This window comes from Oncorhynchus kisutch, linkage group LG6 (genome assembly GCF_002021735.2).
Source record: "Oncorhynchus kisutch isolate 150728-3 linkage group LG6, Okis_V2, whole genome shotgun sequence".
Classification (NCBI taxonomy): domain Eukaryota; kingdom Metazoa; phylum Chordata; class Actinopteri; order Salmoniformes; family Salmonidae; genus Oncorhynchus; species Oncorhynchus kisutch.
The window spans coordinates 48,832,033-48,853,476 of record NC_034179.2 but is presented as its reverse complement, the minus strand read 5'-3'; the positions used below and the strand labels follow the sequence as shown (position 1 = coordinate 48,853,476).

Below are 21,444 nucleotides of genomic sequence, written 5' to 3'. Positions count from 1 at the left end.
GGACAGATCATTTGCCCATAGTTTAGGGATCCCTATTGTTCCAGTTGATATGCCCTTTCCAGTTCATGCCCTAGATAGTCGACAATTAGGGTCAGGGCTAATTAGGGAAGCCACCCCTCCACTGGGCATGGTGACACAGGAGGGTCACAAGGAGAGAATCAGTCTCTTCCTTATTGATTCTCCTGCGTTTCCCATGGTGCTGGGCCTACCCTGGTAGGCCTGTCATGACCCCACTATTTCGTGGCAACAGAGGGCTCTCACGGGGTGGTCACGAAAGTACTCTGGGAGGTGTTTAGGGGTTTCAGTTGGTGCGACCACCGTGCACATCCCCTCTGAATATGCCGATTTGGCTCTCGCCTTCTGTAAGAAGAGGGCAACTCAATTACCACCCCATCGACGGGGGGATTGTGCAATAAATCTCCTGGTAGACGTAGCAATTCCCAGGAGTCAAGTGTATTCCCTGTCACAGGAGAAGACGGCGGCTATGGAAACATATGTCTCCGAATCCCTGGGGCAGGGGTAAATTCGGCCCTCCACTTCACCTGCCTCCTCGAATTTGTGAAGAAGAATGGAGGTCTGCTCCCGTGTATTGACTATCGAGTTATCAACCAGATCACTGTTAGGTACAGTTACCCGCTATCTCTAATTGCCAGTATGATTGAGTCAATGCACGGGGCACGCTTCTTCACCAAATTGGATACATACAACCTGGTGCGTATCCAGGAGGGAGACGAGTGGAAGACGGCTTTCAGTACCACCTCAGGGCACTATGAGTACCTCGTCATGCCATACGGGTTGATGAATGCTTCATCAGTCTTCCAGGCCTTTGTAGAAGAGATTTTCTGGAACCTGCACGGGCAGGGTGTAGTGGTATATATTGATGACATCCTGATATACTCCGCTGCACGCGCCGAGCACGTGTCACTGGTGCGCAGGGTGCTCGGTCGACTGTTGTAGCATGACCTGTACATCAAGAATGAGAAATGTCTGTTCTTCCAACAGTCCGCCTACTTCCTAGGGTACCTTATTTCCACTTCAGGGGTGGAGATGGAGAGTGACCGCATTTCAGCCGTGCGTAAATGGCAGACTCCCACCACGGTAAAAGAAGTGCAGCGGTTTCTAGGGTTTGCCAACTACTACCGGAGGTTTATCCAGGGTTTTGGTCAGGTAGCAGCTCCAAGTACCTCACTGCTGAAGGGGGGACCGGTGCGGTTTCGTTGGTCAGTTGACGCAGACAGGGATTTTGGTCAGCTGAAAGATCTGTTTACCTCAGCTCCAGTGCTGGCTCATCCGGATGGAGGTGGATGCATCCAAGGCTGGGATAGGAGCCGTGCTCTCTCAGCGCTCGAGTACGCCACCAAAGCTACGCCCTGTGCTTTCTTCTCAAAAAAGCTCAGCCCGGCATAGCGAATATTTTACTTTGGGGCATTGGGATATTTTACTTTAGACCAGAGGAAAGAGTGCCTCCTACTGGCCAGCCAACACAACTTCGATCAGCATCTTGTCACCCATCCAGGGACCGACCCTTCATGGGAGTGTTACAAATCCATTTCTCACATAGCGCCTGGCCAGGTGGTGGGCTGAAACCGACATGCCCCTGCTGACTATCATTAGGTAATGATGGATACCTCCCTAGCATCCTGCCCATGCTCCGAAACACCAGACAGACATGGCCCAGTGGCCCACAACACTATTCCCCCGAACCAACACAGCTCAAGAAAAAAGAAGAAGAAGAAGAAGAGAGAGGGGGGAGTGTTCAAATTTAGATAGGATGAGCTGGAATTTTCTCTCCACCGTCTAGTGTTCTGAATCCACCGTGACAGCAGAAAATTCAGAAAAATGGCCGATTTCTATCCGTTTGGAGAGAAAAAATATTGCTCAAACGAAAATGGTCCACCACAGAGAATCGTCATCCTTTTGTGTTAGATAAATATTTCAAGCAAATTAATAGAGGGGAATGTCACTAACTAGGTTTCTGTCCAACTATTTCACGTGGATGAATTACCTGATGCATGTCAAACCCCCTAGAGTCGATGTCCGTGAGGAAATCCAATTAGCATAATACAAAAATCCCCATAAAAATCAGTCAGTTTAAACTAGAGACATTTTTTTGCATTGGATGCATCTCAATCCACCGCATCTGACGATGTCCCACTTTTGCATCTGCGGTGAAAGGTAACAGAGCTTGAGCTGTGTTTGTCAGACCATGAGACATATCAATATCAGTCTTCTCACAAAATCGTCTGTAGCATCCAAGTATGACCCCTCTGTGGAAAGGTGAGACTCTCACGAACACGGTTGTCAGTTGTTTTGCTTTAGGATGCCAACAGGCCTCACAAGACTCGTCTGAAGGTCCCCCAGGACCAGTTGAAAAAATGTATGTAAGTGTATATGGCGACTGTTTAGTGACAAAATAAGGGGTTAAATACATGTACAAAATATATATTTCCTGATATTTTTATATCTCTCAGATATATGACAGACACTTCCTTGAGATATTTTAGGAGGGACCATCTATTGTTCCATGGAGTGAATATGTTATTCATTGCGTTTGTATGAGCTAATAGCCATAAGGTCAAATGAAAATGTTCATCAAATATATATATAAATATTATACTTCCGTTCAAAAGTTTGGGGTCACTTAGAAATCTCCTTGTTTTTGAAAGAAAAGCAAAAAATTTTGTCCGTTAAAATAACATCAAATTGATCAGAAATACAGTGTAGACATTGTTAATGTTGTAAATGACTTTTGTAGCTAGAAACAGCAGATTTTTTAATTGAATATCTACATAGGCGTACAGAGGTCAATTATCAGCAACCATCACTCCTGTGTTCCAATGGCACGTTGTGTTAGCTAATCCAAGTTTATCATTTTAAAAGGCTAATTGATCATTAGAAAACCCTTTTTCAATTATGTTAGCACAGCCGAAACTGTTGTCCTGATTAAAGAAGCAATAAAACTGGCCTTCTTTAGACTAATTGAGTATCTGGAGCATCAGCATTTGTGGGTTCGATTACAGGCTCAAAATGTCCAGAAACAAAGTACTTTCTTCTGAAACTCGTCAGTCTATTCTTGTTCTGAGAAATGAAGGCTATTCCATGCGAGAAATTGCCAAGAAACTGAAAAGCTTATACAAAGCTGTGTACTACTCCCTTCACAGAACAGCGCAAACTGGCTATCAATGTTTGTCACTAAAGTACAGCAGACTACCATTCCCTCTCCAATCTAGCACTTTTTTATATAGCCTGGGCCACTTTGACATTAAATATGAGGCAGATTGGTAGAACGGGAGGATGTTGAGATGAGGGATAACAATATCAGCTTGCTATGTATGAGAAGACATCAATCACCATAGCAAGGTTACAGTGACCAAAAAACTGCCACTGTTGGGGGGAAGAGTTCAGTGAGTTGGGGACATCAATGTGCAATGGCTCTATGGCTGCAGGCAAGAGGCGGTCTCGTAGACGAGGTGGTGTGTGCTGCTTCTCCTCAGTTTGATTGATATTTTATTGCTCGGCACAGGGGGTGAATACGTCTGGAGTAAAGGCTAATCCATGACAAAAGATTGATATTAATAAGCGCTAAACTCCTGAGGGGAGGCGAAATCCTTTTTGCTCTGAAAAACACTGGTTAATCTGCCCGAAGGTAGCCAGAGGTTCACACAGGACATATGTATGTAGATGTATGTAGCAAGGCTTAACTTCATGTTTTATTTAGCAATCTCTCACGGCACACCAAGGTAGATCTGAGCCTGTAATTCACTTTCATCCAACACAATGCTTGTGAATTGAAGTTTACAGTTCACTTTGCATTTTTCCTCTGAAAAGGTATTGATCGAGTTAGCATGCAACAACCTTTTTGCAAAGGTATTCGACAGGCACTTTGGAAAATGTCAATGATGAGCTCAGTTTATTTTATTCAAATGACAAATCACACACATTGATTAGAATAAATAACTGGAAAACGTTTATGGATAACGATAGAATTTGCAGATATGTCCTATGTAATTTCCCTAAAGAGACATGTCAAAGAAAACACTTGTGAAATTTGCCCCCAGCCCTCAATATAATGCCGATAGCTGGGATGGCTTATACGACTTCATAATATAAGGGAAATACCCAGTCAGTTGTACAACTGAATGCATTCAACTGAAATGTGTCTTCCGCATTTAACCCAACCCCTCTGAATCAGAGAGGTGCAGGGGGTGCCATAATCGACATCCATGTCTTCGGTGCCCGGGGAACAGTAACTGAGCAGACACTGGCACTCCAGGTCATATGTTCCCTAATACAGAGGCTGTAGAGAAACTATTTAGGGACTATTATTCAGTCCTGAAAGGCTGATGTCTGCCCACGATTATAAAACTGCTTGCCAAAATAAGGGCTTTCAAAAAGCATGTTCAGATCTAGCAGCCGACATGAGGAGAGACGAGACGAGACAAAACTAGACAGTTTTAGAATTTTGTGTTGAAGAACAACTGACCAACACTTTTGTTAGACTTCAGTGCGGCTTTTGACATATTCGATCATAGTCTGCTGCCTGAAATACCTATGTGTTATGGCTTTACACTCCTGTTATATTGTGGATAAAGAGTAACCTGTCCAACAGAACACAGAGGATTTTCTTTAATGGAAGCCTAACCAACATAATCCAGGTAGAATCGATCTAGGCCCTTACTTTTTTCAATCTTTACTAATAACATGCCACTGGGTTTGAGTAAAGCCAGTGTGTCTATGTATGCAGATGACTCAACATTATACACGTCAGTGACTGAAATGACTGCAACACTTAACAAAGAACTGCATTCAGTTTCAGAGTGGGTGGCAAGGAATAAGTTAGTCCTAAATATTTCAGACACTAAAAGCATTGTATTTGGGACAAATCATTCACTAAAGCCTAACCTCAGCTAAATCTTGTAATGAATAATGTGGAAAATGAGCAAGATTAGGTGTATCCCTGGATTGTAAACTGTCATGGTCAAAACATATTGATGATGTACAACAGTAGCTAAGATTGGGAGAAGAGAACAGGTCCTAGAGGCCCTAGCTTTGTTGCAACTGGACTACTGTTCAATCAAGTGGAAATTAATATTGGCTCATAACAGGGCAGCAGGGCTGGCTGTACACAGAGAGCAAACATGAATAATATGCATGTCAATCTCTCCTGGCTCAAAGTGGAGGAGAGATTGACTTGATCAAATCAAACTTCATTTGTCACATGCGCCGAATACAACAAGTGTAGACCTTACTGTGAAATGCTTACTTACAAGCCCTTAACCAACAGTACAGTTCACAAAGAGTTAAGGAAATATTTACAAAATAGACTAAAGTAAAACATAATAATAAAAAGTAACACAATAAGAATAACAAAAAAGGGGTTACCGGTAACGAGTCAGTGTCCGGGGGTACAGGTTAGTTGAGGTGTTTTGTCATGTTGGTAGGAGTGAAGTAACTATGCATAGATATTAAACAGCGAGTAGCAGCAGTGTACAAAAGGGAGTGGGGGGGGGGGGGGTCAATGTAAATAGTTCAGTGGCAAGTTTATTAATTGCTCAGCAGTATTATGGCTTGGGGGTAGAAGTTGTTGAGGAGCCTTCCAGTCCCAGACTTGGAGCTCTGGTATCGCTTGCTGTGCGGTACCAGAGAAAACAGTCTGGACTGGAGTCTGACAATTTTATGGGCTTTCCTCTGACACCGCCTATTATATAGGTCCTGGATGGCAGGAAGCTTGGCCTCAGCGATGTACTGGGCCGTACATACTACCCTCTGTAGCGTCTTACGGTCAGATGCCGAGCAGTTGCCATACCAGGTGGTGATGCAACCGGTCAGGATGTTCTTCGATGGTGCAGCTGTATAACCTTTTGAAGATCTGGAGATCCATGCCAAATCTTTTCAGTCTACTGAGGGAGAAAAGGTTTTGTTGTGCCCTCTTCATGACTGTCTTGGTATGTTTGGACCATAATAGTTCACTGGTGATGTGGACAACAAGGATCTTGAAACTCTCGACCCGCTCCGCTACAGCCCAGTCGATGTTAATAGGGACCTGTTCAGCCTGCCTTTTCCTGTAGTCCACGGTCACATCCTTTGTCTTGCTCACAATGAGGGAGAGGTTGTTGTCCTGGCACCACACTGCAAGTTCTCTGACCTCCTCCCTATAGACTGTCTTACCGTTGTCGGTGATCAGGCCTACCATTGTTGTGTTGTCAGCAAACTTAATGATGGTTTTGGAGTCATGTTTGGCCACGTAGTCGTGGGTGAACAGGGAGTACAGGAGGGGACGAAGTACACAGCCCTGAGGGGCCCAGTGTTGAGGATCAGTGTAGCAGACATGTTGTTGCCTACCCGTACCACCAGGGGGGGCCCGTCAGGAAGTCCAGGATCCAGTTGCAGAGGGAGGGGTTTAGTCCCAGTGTCCTTAGCTTACTGACGAGCTTCGTGGGCACTATGGTGCTGAATGCTGAGCTGTAGTCAATGAACAGCATTCTCACATAGGTGTTCCTTTTGTCCAGTTGGGAAAGGGCAGTGTGAAAGCAAACTTAACATTTGTAAATATTTCTATGAACATAACAAGGTTCAACAACTGAGACATAAACCGAACAAGTTCGACAGACATGTGACTAACAGAAATTGAATAATGTGTCCCTGAACAAAGGGGGGTCAAAATCAAAAGTAACAGTCTGTAATAACAGTATCTGGTTTGGCCATCAGCTGCATTAACTTCTAATGTCTTGGGGGCAGTATTTGACATCTGGATGAGAAGCGTGCCCAAAGTAATCTGCCTGTTACTCAGGCCCAGAAGCTAGGATATGCATATAATTGGGTTTGGACAGAAAACACTCTAAAGTTTCCAAAACTATTAAAATAAGGTCTGTGAGTATAATGGAACTGATATAGCAGGTAAAACCTGAGGAAAATCCATCCAGGAAGTGGGATTTATTTGATGTGGGCATTTTCAATTGAATGCCTAAAGCTTTTCTAACGGGTTAGGACCCAGATTGCAGTTCCTATGGCTTCCACTAGTTGTCAACAGTCCTTAAACGTTGTTTCAGGCTTGTTTTCTGAAAAATGAAGAAGAATGATTCCATTTTATCAGTGGACTGTAGAATCAAGCAGAGCTGGTTTGCGTGTGTGACCAATTGTGCGCCCTTCGTTGTTTTTCTTTTCTATTGAATACGCTATTGTCCGGTTGAAATATTATCGATTATTTAGACAATTGACAACCTGAGGATTAATTATGAACATCGTTTGACATATTTAAACAAACTTTACCAGTACTATTAGGATGTATTCATCTGCATGTTTAGACCGCCTCAAACAAAACAAACATTTATTGTGTAGCTGTGACTCTTGTGACTGCAACCATATGAAGATCTTCAAAGGTAAGTGATTAATTTTATCGCTATTTCTGACTTTTGTAATTCCTTTGCTTGGTTGTAAAATGTTTGTATGCTTTTGTAAGCGGGGCGCTGTCCTCAGACAATCGCATTGTATGCTTTCACCGTAAGCCTTTTTGAAATCTGACAAAGCGGCTGGATTAACCTCACTAGGGTAGGGGGCAGGAATCAGAATTTTGGATGAAAAGCGTGCTCAAAGTAAACTGCCTGCTACTCAGGTCCAGATAATAGGATATGCATATAATTTAGTCGATTGGTAGATTTGGATAGAAAACACTCTAAAGTTTCCAAAACTGTAAAAATAATGTATGTGAGTATAACAGAACTGATATGGCAAGCAAAAACCTGAGGAAAATCCATTCAGGAAGTGCTATTATTTTGAAATGTCTCTTTTCCATTGAAAGCCTATCCACCATACAAAGACTTATGACGCAGTTCACGATCTCTATGGCTTCCACAACACGTGGCCAGTCTTTAATTAAGCATTGTTTCAGGCTTTCACTGAAAAATGAGGGAGAAACAGCACTTTGAGTGGACAGTGGAATTTTCCAGACATGAGTCCAGTGTGTGACAGGGAAACCTTTCTTGCACCTTTCTTGTTTATCCTTTTCTATTGACGAAGCATTTGTCCGGTTGAAATATGATCGATTCCATTATTTATGACAAAAACAACCTGAGGATTGATTATAAACATCGTTTGACATGTTTCTACGAACTTTTATGGTACCTTTAAGATTTTTGACTGTTTTGTCTGTCTGTTGTGACCGCGCTTTGGTCCAATGTATTACTGAACAAAACACACCAACAAAACAGAGGTTTTTGAATATAAAGAGGGACTTTATCAAACAAAAGAAACATTTATTGGGCAAATTTTAACGCTATTTCTGACTTTTGTTACTCCTCTTCTTGGCTGCTAACTGTTTAATGATTTGTCTGCTGGGCGCTGTTCTCAGATAATCGCATGGTTTGCTTTTGCCGAAAAGCCTTTTTGAAATCTGACACTGCAGTTGGATTAACAAGAGGTTTATCTTTAAGCTAGTGTATAACATTTGTATCTTTTATGTATGTTTATTATGAGAATTTCTGTTTTGTTGAGTTTCACGCTCTGCAATTTCACTGGATGTTGTTTGAGACAGTGTTTTACTGAACAAAATGCGCTAACAAAACGGAGGTTTTTGGATATAAATAGGGACTTGATCGAACAAAATGAACATTTATTGGGTAACTGGAAGTTTTGTGAGTGTAACCATATGAAGATCATCAAAGGTAAGTGATTAATTTTATTGCTATTCCTGACTTTTGTTACTCGTCTACTTGGCTGGTTACTGTTTGTAATGATTTGTCTGCTGGGCGCTGTTCTCAGATAATCACATGGTTTTCTTTCACCGTAAAGTATTTTTGAAATCTGACAACGTGGTTGGATTAACAAGAAGTTAACCTTTAAACCGATGTATAACACTTGTATGTTTATAATGAGTATTTCTGTTTTTGAATTTGGCGCCTTGCAATTTCACTGGACGCTGGCCAGGTGGGACGGTAGCGCCCCACACACCCTAGAGAGGTTAACAAGAAGTTAATCTTTAAACCGGTGTATAACACTTGTATTTCTTATGAATGTTTACTGTGACTGTTTCTGTATTTTGAATTTGGCGCTCTGCAATTTCCCCAGATGTTATCGAGGTGGGTCGCTAACGGAACGCCTGCGCCAGAAAGGTTAAATACTGCAGTGCATCTCCTCCTCATGGACTGTACCAGATTTGCCAGTTCCTGATGTGAGATGTTACCCCACTCTTCCACAAAGGCACCTGCAAGTTCCAGGACATTTCTGGGGGGAATGGCCCTAGCCCTCATCCGCCGATCCTACAGGTCCCAGACGTGCTCTATGGGATTGAGATCCGAGCTCTTCGCTCACCATGGCAGAACACTGACATTCCTGTCTTGCAGGAAATCACGCACAGAATGAGCAGTATGGCTCGTGGCATTGTCATGCTGGAGGGTCATGTCAGGATGAGCCTGCAGGAAGGGTACCACATGAGGGAGAAGCACGTCTTCCCTGTAACGCACAGTGTTGAGATTCCCTGCAATGACAACATGCTCAGTCCGATGATGCTGTGACACACCGCCCCAGACCATGACGGACCCTCCACCGCCAAATCGGTCCTGCTACAAAGTACAGGCCTTGATGTAACACGCATTCCTTCGACAATAAACGCAAATCCGACCATCACCCCTGGTGAGACAAAACCGTGACTCATCAGTGAAGAGCACTTTTTGCCAGTCCTTTCTAGTCCAGCGACGGTGGGTTTGTGCCCATAGGTGACCATGTTGCCGGTGAGGACCTGCCTTACAACAGGCCTACAAGCCCTCAGTCCAGCCTCTCTCAGCCTAATGAGGACAATTTCAGCACTGATGGAGGGATTGGGCGTTCCTGGTGTAACTCAGGCAGTTGTTGTTGCCATCCTGTACCTGTCACGCAGGTGTTATGTTCGGATGTACCAATCCTGTGCAGGTGTTGTTACACGTGGTCTGCCACTGCGAGGACGATCAGCTGTCCATCTTGTCTCCCTGTAGCTTTGTCTTAGGCGTCTCACAGTACAGACTTTGCCATTTATTTCCCTGGCCACATCTGCAGTCCTCATGCCTCCTTGCAGCATGCCTAAGGCACGATCACACAGATGAGCAAAGACCCTGGGCATCTTTCTTTTGGTGTTTTTCAGAGTCAGTAGAAAGGCCTCTTTAGTGTCCTAAGTTTTCATAACTGTGACCTTAATTGCCTACCATCTGTAAGCTGTTAGTGTCTTAATGACCATTCCACAGGTGCATGTTCATTAATTGTTTGATTCATTGAACAAGCATGGGAAACAGTGTTTAAACACTTTACCATGAAGATCTGTGAAGTTATTTTGATTTTTACGAATTATCTTTGAAAGACAGGGTCCTGAAAAAGGGATGTTTCTTTTTTTGCTGAGTTTACAAATATGTATAATGCTCAGCTTATGAAAGCATCTTATCAACAGAATATATTACTGATTGAGGCCATGTTGCCATGTTGTTCAATTAATTGGTGGCCATGTATGTCTGCATACCTGCAGTTGTAAGAAGCCCACCCCCCACATGTCTCCAAAGCCATTTAAAGCATCTGTGACCTCTGATAGCGCAGTGCTATCCCCTTTTAGCCCGGTAATTGGTGGGGGTGGGTCCCCTGAACGCTTGGGGGGGGGGGGTTCTCCAGATCTAATTAGCCTCAAGGGCCCCTCCTCTGGATCGTGTCCCTGGACTCTCTCTTATTCAAAAGTGCCACCGCCACCCGGCCACTCTTAGATGGGGTTCAATGTTTAAATGTCACCGGTAGAGGGCATTTTCATCCCAGCGATAATGCATGGAGTCACAAGGGTCTTTGGTTTCAGTGTTGTTTACAGTCCCTTGGTTTATCTGTAGTTCAGGTCCAGGCAGGCTGTAGTGTGTTGGGATATTATTGTGGGTCGGCAAGTAGAGTTATTTTATTATGAGTGTGGAAAGAAAGTTCAGGCTATTATGGAAACAGCACTGCCTTGTCTCATGCAGCACATAAAACTTGTGTGATGGATTACCAATGCTGTGTATGAACACAGAGCACTTTTGCAGTTTGGGACATTGTATTGGGAGGGTATTGCAATGTATATTATAAATGTTCAAATAACAGGGTTAGAAAAGGAATCCCACAGTATGTCTAGCACCTACCTTCAACATCCCCAAAAAACATTGAAGCTGGAGTTGGGATTAATGGTAAACTATCCACTCTGGTTATGAGAGCACAAGAAGGCGAGGCTGTCATGCTTTGGCGGTTGGCTAACGCCAACTCTCCAACTGTCTCCAGCATTGGAGAAGTGAAAGGCGGTGATTGACCCTGACAGCGTCCATACATTAACTTCATTACCTTACGGGGCTGCTGGTAGCTTGGTGTGCAACTTTTTTCCTATTTCGAAACGATTTGTCTGGGATTAAATGTCAGGCTAATGGCTAGGCCTAGGGAGGAGGATGATTTGCCTCCCTCTCCCGCCCTCCCAACCCGGAAATAAATATAAAAGCAAATGGTGTCCTTGTTATCTATAATTAATCATTTTAATGGAGCCGGATCGCCAACATCTTAACTCTCCCCCCTTTGACCTCCCCACTAAGTAACCAGCTTTAGATTAGTGGGCAAAAATGTTACCACTGAGGGAGGGAATAATGAACTGATACCTCTAGAATATATCATGCTTTAAACAAGGGAGGATGAATCGATCATTCTAATTAGGGTGCTCCTCCCCTGCCTCAGCCCAAGGCACAGGAGGGTTTGCATCGGAGGGTTCCATCGATTCCAGCCCAAATGATGGTTGATAGAAAACAGATTGGGGCAGGATGGCATCACCTGATTAGGCCTGATTTGAGGATACACCCATGATTTATCTCTTGCCAATTAATGTTCTGTCCCATCCCCCTTTTCAAATGATTACTGAGCAATTTCAATATTACTATATTCCTAACTCTCCTCATTTTCTTCCCCCTATCCCTTCTTATCACTCACTTTAAGTGTGCACTCCAAACGGCACCCAGTTCCCTATATAGTACACTACTTTTGACCAGGTACCATTTTACTATGGTTAAAAGTAGTGCACTATAAAGGGAATAGGTGCAATACGGAAGGCAACCTTAACCCTCTAAAATGCACTCTCTTCAGGTTCCCCAGATCTACCATTTGTCCTACCTGCTGTGAAACAGGTTGAAACCATTTTGCAAGTGTAATGTGTTATGCGGCATGAACAGGAAGTTCACTCAACACTCTCTCAGATAGCTCACCTATATGTACCATCAACTTGAGATACAGTAGTTGGCTTTCCCATTAACCTAAACCTTGCGGAACATACACACAATGGTTCAATGATCTTGAACGTAATCTAATAGTACTGTAGCTGTGTCTTACCGAGCACAGTCAGTCGGGCGGGGCGTGTTCTGATAGCTGCCTGGATGGCCTGGCACTCAAAGAAGGCGTCGTCCTGCATTTCAGTTCTCTGAATCAAGAGGTGGTATTCTCCCTTGCTGTGGTCTCCCACAATGTCATAGCGTGGGTAGCCTGGAACACAAGAACACACATTGTTACTCCCGCATCACTGCATGCACACACATACCCACACACATACTCACCCGCACACACACATGCACGCACACACACACGTTCATGCACACACACTATCATGTACACACACACTCACAGACACACACACACACACAACCACATCTTCATTATGTAAGTTCACACGCTAGCGTTTCCAATTATCCAGGGCTATGGATTGTCATGACTACTAGTTTAAAGAAACTAAATTAAAGAACATTTGGTTTTCATTTCTTTCATGAGAACACACCCAAACAATTACAATGGAGAACACACACACACGCACAACTACAATAATATATGTGATGTGGGCTGCTTTATTGTTGCTTTCCACTCCTTTAAGATAAGACGTCTTTAGCACAGCAAAAGATGAACGTACAGTAATTACTTTCTCGGTTCACCTACAAATAGCATTGGAAGCTGAGAGGAGAAAGCAGGGTGACATTTCTTTTTTTCTTCTTCAAATTTAATTTGGTCTTCCACAAAAAAAATTGAGCAGCTGTCAGAAGACGAGCGGACTCAATTCTCCCATTGCCAATTGCGTCTAGTCCAGTGTGTGCAGTAATGGCTATTATAACCATGTTTAAAGAAATATTAGAGATATGTAATATCTATTTGCTGTTTATTCCACTGCCCATGGATCAATGGTACGACTGAATCATCCATAAGCATTTTACCAAGCAGTAGTGTATGGGGAGGCGTAAGTGAGTTGAGTAGGAGAGACCAACTCCATAATATGACAGACGCCTACGTATAAGGCCTAATAGTAATCCTAGTAGTCAGACCAACCTATGTTAAAACCTGTTGGGGATAGGGCTGATTGCTGCCCCCTTTGGGGTGATTGCGTGCCCCATGGTAAACAGAAAAAAAATCTGTCAAAAACTGCTAATATATGCAATAAAAAATTATTATTGAATAGAAAACAATCTAAAGCTTCTAAAACCGTTTAAATTATGTCTGTAAGTAAAGCAGAACTCTCAGGGCACTCATTCTCCCAAACTCTCTCTTGTCATCCAAAAAGTTGGCCCAACTTTGACGTCATCGCCCCCACCCTTCCCAAGCACCTACAGTCCTGGGAACAGTTCCTATGCCTTCAGCGCGGTGTCCGCTTTCAATGGGGCTTCTCATTGTGTGAATCGCGCGCTCACGAGAGTAATGACGGGCCAAATCCTTTTGGTCGCGCGAAAAACAGGTTACTCTCATGCGTGTTCTGCTCCTGTTGTGTCTTTCTTTCAAGATTGATTAAACGATGCGTGTGTTTCTCTTTGTCCTGAGAAATGCGGTGAAGCTATATAGCATGCTAACGCTGTGTTCTGAACCAAGTTTGACAAGTTTAGTCAACATATAATATGTAATTTCGACGTTTTGGTGCGAACTAACTTTACTTTTTGGCTGCATTTAAACCGAAATATGTCGTGTTTGATAACCGAAAGACACAGACTTCAAAACTAAAGCTGTTTTTGGTAAGTATAAACCCTTCCAGGTCTTCTGATGGAAGAACAGCAAAGGTAAGGGAACATTTATGTGTTAAATTTGGGTTTCTGTGGACTCCGAGATAGAGGAGCCAAAACGAAATCTGTAAAGTTAAAAATAAATGTAACACAGCGATTGCATTTAGAAGAAGTGTATCTTTCTATATATATGTAGAACATGCATATTTAGTCAAAGTTAATGTTGTGTATTCCATTTTAGCTGACGGCGTGTGCAGAAGCCATCGTCATTTCTCCAAACATTTGAGTAGCATTTTTTTAACAATGCGTCATTGTAAACAGAGATTTATGGATATTTATGGCATATTATTGAAAAAAACATAAATGTACTGTGTAACATGTTATATTACTGTCATCTGATGAAGATTTCAAAAGGTTAGTGAAATTATTTTTCTTTTAATCCTGCGTTTGGTGATTGCATATTTTGTTCAATTTGGCTATGGAAATTAGCTGTGTCTTCGGTGTGTATTCGGTGGTGGTTTGACATAAATATGTGCTATGTTTTCACCGTAAAACATTTTAGAAATCTGACTTGCTCAATAGATAAACAAGTTGTTTATCTTTCATTTGAGCTATTGGACATGTTAATGTGTGGAGGTTAAATATTTCCACGAGTATTTTTGCATTCCGTGCGCCACCGTTCCAGCTGACGGTGGGGGGGCTGTTCCACAATTGGGAACCAACATCTTTGTCAGGTTAATAGGATGCAGAACAAACATTTTTCCTCATAGGAAAAGGATTAAATTCAAAAAACTTAATTTGACTTGACCCTCTCACAAAGCATGTGGGTTACATTTACATTAGGGCATAAACACTTTCTAAACCCTTTGTAAAGGGTACCTTCATGTAAAGAGTTACCAGCACATGTAGTCACTTCTATTTCTGCGAGGGACATGATTCTGCTCAGTGAAACGAACTGTCCTGATTTGTCATAGACGCTTGCTAAAAAACTTGAATGAGCAAGCCTTCCTTCATGAACTGGCCTCTGTAAAATGGTATAGAATCAGCTTGATCCCATCTGTCGAAGATGCTTGGCACGTCTTTTTTTATATTTTCAGTGGTATTGTTAACAAACACGACCCCCGTAAAGAAAATGCTAATTAAAAACAGGTTTGGCCCCTGGTTCGACTGTGATCTTGCAGAGTTACTCCACCTCAAGAATTACACTTCGCGAAAGGCTCGACACATGCATACTCAGTCTGACTGGCTCTCGTTCAGGCAAATGAGAAATAAGTGCACTCAGGCTATCCGGAAGGCCAAAGTTAGTTACTTTAAGGAGCAGTACTCTCTGTATGGGTCTAACCCCAATAAGGTCTGGAAAACGGTTAAAAACCTCTCGGAACTACCCATCCCGGATCTGGGAGAATTGTCATCAACTACGCTAATTAGCAGAGCGCAACAGTCTAAAAATATTACTAGAAAATATTCATATTCATGAAATCACAAGTGAAATATAGTGAAACACAGCTTAGCCTTTTGTTAATCACCCTGTCATCGCAGATTTTGAAATTATGCTTTACAGCCAAAGCAAGACAAGCGTTTGTGTAAGTTTATTGATAGCCTAGCATAGCATTATGTCCAGCTAGCAGCAGGAAGCTTGTTCACGAAAATCAGAAAAGCAATCAAATTAACCGTTTACCTCACGAGACTCCCAGTTAGACAGCAAATGTTCCTTTTGTTCCATAAAGATTATTGTTATACCCAAAATCCCTCAGTTTGTTGGTCACGTTTGTTCAGAAATCGACCGGAAATAGCGGTCACGACAACGCGAAATTATGGCAAACGTTTTTTTTATAATCAATCCTCAATGTGTTTTTCAAATATCTATTAGATAATATATCAACCGGGATAATTGGTTTTTCAGTAGGAGCAAGAGGTAAAATGACTTCCTCTGTCTTTTACGTAAGAATCACTCTGAGAGCCCTCAGCTGGCCACTCACTTTTCGTTACGTTCATTACGTTCTTTGTTTTGTAGCGTTTGTATTGATTCGTGTTTTACGTTTGTTTATTAAACATGGATCGCAATCTACACGCCGCATTTTGGTCCGACTCTCCTTCACCACAAGAGAACCGTTACAGAATCACCCACCACAACAGGACCAAGCGGCGTGGTAACAGGCAACAACAGCAGCAGGTGCAGCGTGACAAGAATTTCTGGACTTGGGAGGAAATCCTCGACGGGAGAGGACCCTGGGCTAAACCAGGGGAGTGTAGCCGCCCCAAGGTGCAGCAAGAGAAGGAATGGACATGGGAGGACGAACTGGATGGTGAAGGACCCTGGGCTCAGCCTGGAGAATATCGCCTAGAGGCGGGAAAAAGCGGAGAGGCGCTGGTATGAGGAGGCAGCACGGCGACGCGGATGGAAGCCTGAGAGTCAGCCCCAAAAATGTATTGGGGGGGGCTCACAGGGAGTATGGCTACGCCAGGTAGGAGACCTGTGCAAACTCCCTGTGCTTACCGGGGGGCTAGAGAGACCGGGCAGGCACTGTGTTATGCAGTGGTGCGCACGGTGTCCCCAGTGCGGGTGCATAGCCCGGTGCAGTATATTCCAGCTCCAGGTATCGGCTGGGCTAGATTGAGCGTCGAGCCAAATGCCATGAAGCCGGCTCTACGCATCTGGTCCCCAGTGCATCTCCTTGGGCCGGCTTACATGGCACCAGCCTTGCGCTCGGTGTCTCCGGTTCGCCTGCATAGCCCAGTGCGGGCTATTCCACCTCGCCGCACTGACAGGGCGACCGAGAGCATTCAACCAGGTAAGGTTGGGCAGGCTCGGTGCTCAAGAGCTCCAGTGCGCCTGCACGGTCCGGTCTATCCAGTACCACCTCCACACCCCAGCCCTCCGGTAGCAGCTCCCCGCACCAGGCTTCCTGTGCGTGTTCTCGGTCCAGTACCACCAGTGCCAGCACCACGCATCAGGTCTACAGTGCGCCTCGCCTCTCCAGCGCTGCCAGAGCCTTCCTCCTCTCCTGCGCTGTCGGAGTCTCCCGCCTGTTCAGCGTTACCAGAGCCTTCCTCCTCTCCTGCGCTGCCGTAGTCTCCCGGCTGTTTAGCGCTGCCAGAGCCTTCCGCCTCTACAGCGTTGCCGGAGTCTCCTGCCTGTTTAGCGCAGCCAGAGCTACCAGCCTGCATGGAGCAGCCAGAGCTGCCAGCCTGCATGGAGCAGCCAGAGCTGTCAGTCTTCATGGAACAGCCAGAGCTGTCAGTCTGCATGGAGCAGCCGGAGCTGCCAGTCTGCAAGGAGCTGCCAGTCTGCAAGGAGCTTCCAGTCTGCAAGGAGCTGCCAGTCTGCATGGAGCAGCCAGAGCTGCCAGTCTGCAAGAAGCCGCCAGAGCTGCCAGTCAGCATGGAGCAGCCAGAGCCGCCAGTCAGCATGGAACAGCCAAAGCCGCCAGTCAGCATGGAGCAGCCAGAGCCGTCAGTCCGCCAGGATCCGCCAGTCAGCCAGACTCTTCCAGATCTGCCAGTCAGCCAGGATCCGCCAGTCAGCCAGACTCTTCCAGATCTGCCAGTCAGCCAGACTCTTCCAGATCCGCCAGTCTGCCAGACTCTTCCAGATCCGCCAGTCTGCCAGACTCTTCCAGATCCGCCAGTCTGCCAGACTCTTCCAGATCCGCCACTCTTCCAGATCCGCCAGTCAGCCAGACTCTTCCAGATCCGCCAGTCAGCCAGGATCTGCCAGAGCCTTCCTCCTCTCCTGTGCTGCCGGAGTCTGAAGAGCCCCTCTGTCCCGAGCTGCCCCTCTGTCCCGAGCTGCCCCTCTGTCTCGAGCTGCCCCTCTGTCCCGAGCTGCCCCTCTGTCCCGTGTTATTAAGTAGGGTTGCCGTGGCTAGGAGGTCACGGAAGCGGACAAGGTGGGGGAAGACTACGGTGAAGTGGGGGCCATGTCCAGCACCAGAGCCACCACCGCGGACAGACGCCCATCCAGACCCTCCCCTATAGGTTCAGGTTTTGCGGCCGGCGTCCGCACCTTGGGGGGGGGGGGGGGGTGTACTGTCACACCCTGACCATAGTTTACTTTGTATATTCCTATATTTTCATTGGTCAGGGTGTGAGCTGAGTGGGCATTCTATGTTTCATGTCTAGTTTGTCTATTTCTATGTCTGGCCTGATATGGTTCTCAATCAGAGGCAGGTGTTAGTCATTGTCTCTGATTGGGAACCATATTTAGGTAGCCTGGGTTTCACTGTGTGTTTGTGGGTGATTGTTCCTGTCTCTGTGTTTTCACCAGATAGGGCTGTTTCGGTTTTCGTTACGTTCATTACGTTCTTTGTTTTGTAGCGTTTGTATTGATTTGTGTTTTACGTTTGTTTATTAAACATGGATCGCAATCTACACGCCGCATTTTGGTCCGACTCTCCTTCACCACAAGAGAACCGTTACACTTACGCAATGTAGTCGTTTACGCACATTCTTCAACATAAAGGTGTGAAACTACATCAAAATGTTGTAGACACCTTAGGGAATACGTAGAAAAGGGAATCTGGTTGATATCCCTTTCAATGACCAATAGGGGTGCATAGGAACACAACGGTTTCAAAATAAGAGGCACTTCCTGATTGGGTTTTCCTCAGGGTTTCGCCTGCAATATCAGTTCTGTTATACTCACAGACAATATTTTGACAGTTTTGGAAACGTTAGAGTGTTTTTTATCCTAAGCTGCATATTCTAGCATCTGGTCCTGAGAAATAGGCAGTTTACTTTGGGACGTTATTTTTCCAAAAATACAAATATTTTCAAGAGGTTAAAGACCTGGAGAATAAACCCTCCTCCTCACAGCTGGCCATGTCCCTTAATGTTGGTGATGTGGTTGTTACTGACAAGAAGCACATGTCTAAGCTCTTTAATCACCATTTCATTAAGTCAGGATTCATATTTGTCTCAGCCATGCCTCCTTGCCAGTCGAACATATCCTTATCTCCCACCCCTTCTAATGTGACTATCCCTGATGCTTCTACCTCTTTTTCCCCTGCACCGCTACAAAGTCTCTCCCTGCAGGCAGTCACTGAGTCCAAGATGCTGGAGGAGCTTCTGAAACTTGACCCCAAAAAACATCTGGGTCAGATGCTTTAGACCCTTTCTTCTTTAAGGTTGATGCCCCTATCATCGTCAAGCATATCTCCAAACTTTTAAACCTGTCTCTCCTTTCTGGGGAGGTTCCCATTCCCACACACATCACTGCACTCTATAGTCCTCTGTAAACTGGTCATCTCTGTATACCCATCGCAAGATCCACTGGTTGATGCTTATTTTTAAAACCCTCTTAGGCCTCACTCCCCCCTATCTGAGATATCTATTGCAGCCCTCATCCTCCACAAACAACACCCATTCTGCCAGTCACATTCTGTTACAGGTCCCCAAAGCACACACATCCCTTGGTTGCTCGTCTTTTCAGTTTGCTGCAGCTAGCGACTGGAACGAGCTGCAACAAACACTCAAACTGGACAGTTTAATCTAAATCTCTTAATTCAAAGACTCAATCATGGACATTCTTACTGACAGTTGTGGCTGTTTTGTGTGATGTATTGTTGTCTCTACCTTCTTGCCCTTTGTGCTGTTGTCTGTTCCCAATAATGTGTGTACCATGTTTTGTGCTGCTACCATGTTGTCTTGGTACCATGTTGTTGTCATGTTGTGTTGCTGCCTTGCTATGTTGTTGTCTTAGGTCTTTCTTTATGTAGTATTGTGTTGTCTCTCTTGTTGTGATGTGTGGTTTGTCCCGGCCCCCGTCCTGTGGGGACGGGGGATGTGTTTTATTTATTTAAAAACATATGTTTTATCCCAGCCCCCATCCCCACAGGAGGTCTTTTGCCTTTTGGTAGGCCGTCATTGTAAATAAGAATTTGTTCTTAACTGATCTGCCTAGTTAAATAAACATTAAATAAAATAAATTCTTCAGGAAATACTAATATACATTTAAATATCCCTGAGGAAACCAATTTTCCCTCTCGGGGTGTTGGAGAGAAAAAGTGTAGACCCAGAAAACCATTAAGACCCGAGATCAAGTGTTAGATTAATGTCCCCAGGCGAAATGGGAATGAATAGCTGAAGAAGCTGAAGACAAATACTTTTCAATTATGGAAAACAATGTACAATAGCCCTAGTTATAACCTCTGTAGAGGCGATGGATCCATCAGGATTAGTTAGTTTGAGAGGAGGGTTCAGGTGGATGGTGATGTATTTCAGTATGTAGGAGGCACCTAACTGACACATCAATGGGAGAAAACGGCAATGAACACTCTCTGGCCGTATCTCAAATGGCACCCTATTCCCTAAATAGTGCAGTAGTTTTGACCAGAGTGTAGGGCCCTGGTCAAAAGCAGTGCACTATAAAGGAAATAGAGTGCCATTTGGGACACATCCTGTGTAGAGCCAGATCAAAGAGAAACAGGAGAGAAGGTAAAGGACACATGCAAAGTGAGCACTCCCTCGCTCCAATTAAAAGAGTGGAAAAAGGAAGAGTGCAAATCACAGACAGAGAGAAAGCAAGAGGCTAGAGCAGCACCGATGCCATTGACAGTCAAACCCCTCCCTCAGCTTTCTTTCGAAAACCATTTCATCGTTCTGTATTAGCATTTAAAAATCTGATTTTCCTTCATTGACTTCAGCCTTTGATTTAACACACCACTTCATTGCCATAATATATCCTATTCAGTCAAATATGCTAATTATGTTTAACTTTAAGTGCCATTATCCCTTACTGCTCAATCTTTTCGTCCATTGTCAGTATGTAGCCCTGCTGTCTACCCTCTCATAACTGTTGCATTGGCTAAGACGTCAAATGTTCCTGTCGTCACTAAGAGTAAACACTGTCCACAGTTCACACGGCCAGGAGATAACCTTTCCAGTTCACACTTGTCCCCGCTGTCATTGATCCACCAAAAATAATGAAGTCTCTCTCTCTCGCTCGCTCTCTCGCTCTCTCTTTCTCTCTCTTTCTCTCGCCCTCGCTCTTGCTCTCGCTCTCGCTCTCTCGCTCTCTCTCGCTCTCTCGCTCTCTCTCTCTGAGCTGAAAGTGATGTTTTGGTGGCGATGGGTCCCAGGATGCTGCTAAAAGGACCTGGAGTGGGATTGTATGGACATAATGGGATTGTTCTCCTAGGCCCAATTATGGAAACTCTGTCCATGACGAAATAGAACAGGGGACTGAGGCAAAAGCAGACCATGTCTACAGGGGAAGACAATGTAACAGATTGGCATAGCAGGAGTCGTAAGAGAAGAAAACAAATCTGATGAGATGGCATTGTACCCAAGCTGTGATCCATTACCATACTGTAAACGCAGGTGGATTATTTTCTTTAGATGTTATTTAATATTTTATTCAAAGAGTTTATCTAGTCGAGTGTGCCGTGCACCACATCTCTTCAAATACATTTATTGGGTAAAATTGTTTCCAAGGTGGGTTGTTAATGCTGATTCATCTAGTATTTGA

At 44.4% G+C, this 21,444-nt stretch overlaps 1 protein-coding gene across 1 annotated transcript in view; it reads right to left on the bottom strand.

Annotated features, from left to right (window-relative positions):
• The window catches only part of LOC109891838 (kin of IRRE-like protein 3), a 305,246-nt gene that overhangs the window by 128,546 nt on the left and 155,256 nt on the right, over nucleotides 1-21,444 (bottom strand). Inside the window, exon 3 of the mRNA XM_031826835.1 lies at nucleotides 12,337-12,486. Within this exon, the coding sequence (XP_031682695.1) occupies nucleotides 12,337-12,486 (150 nt within the window). The remainder of the gene's footprint in view (nucleotides 1-12,336; nucleotides 12,487-21,444) is intronic.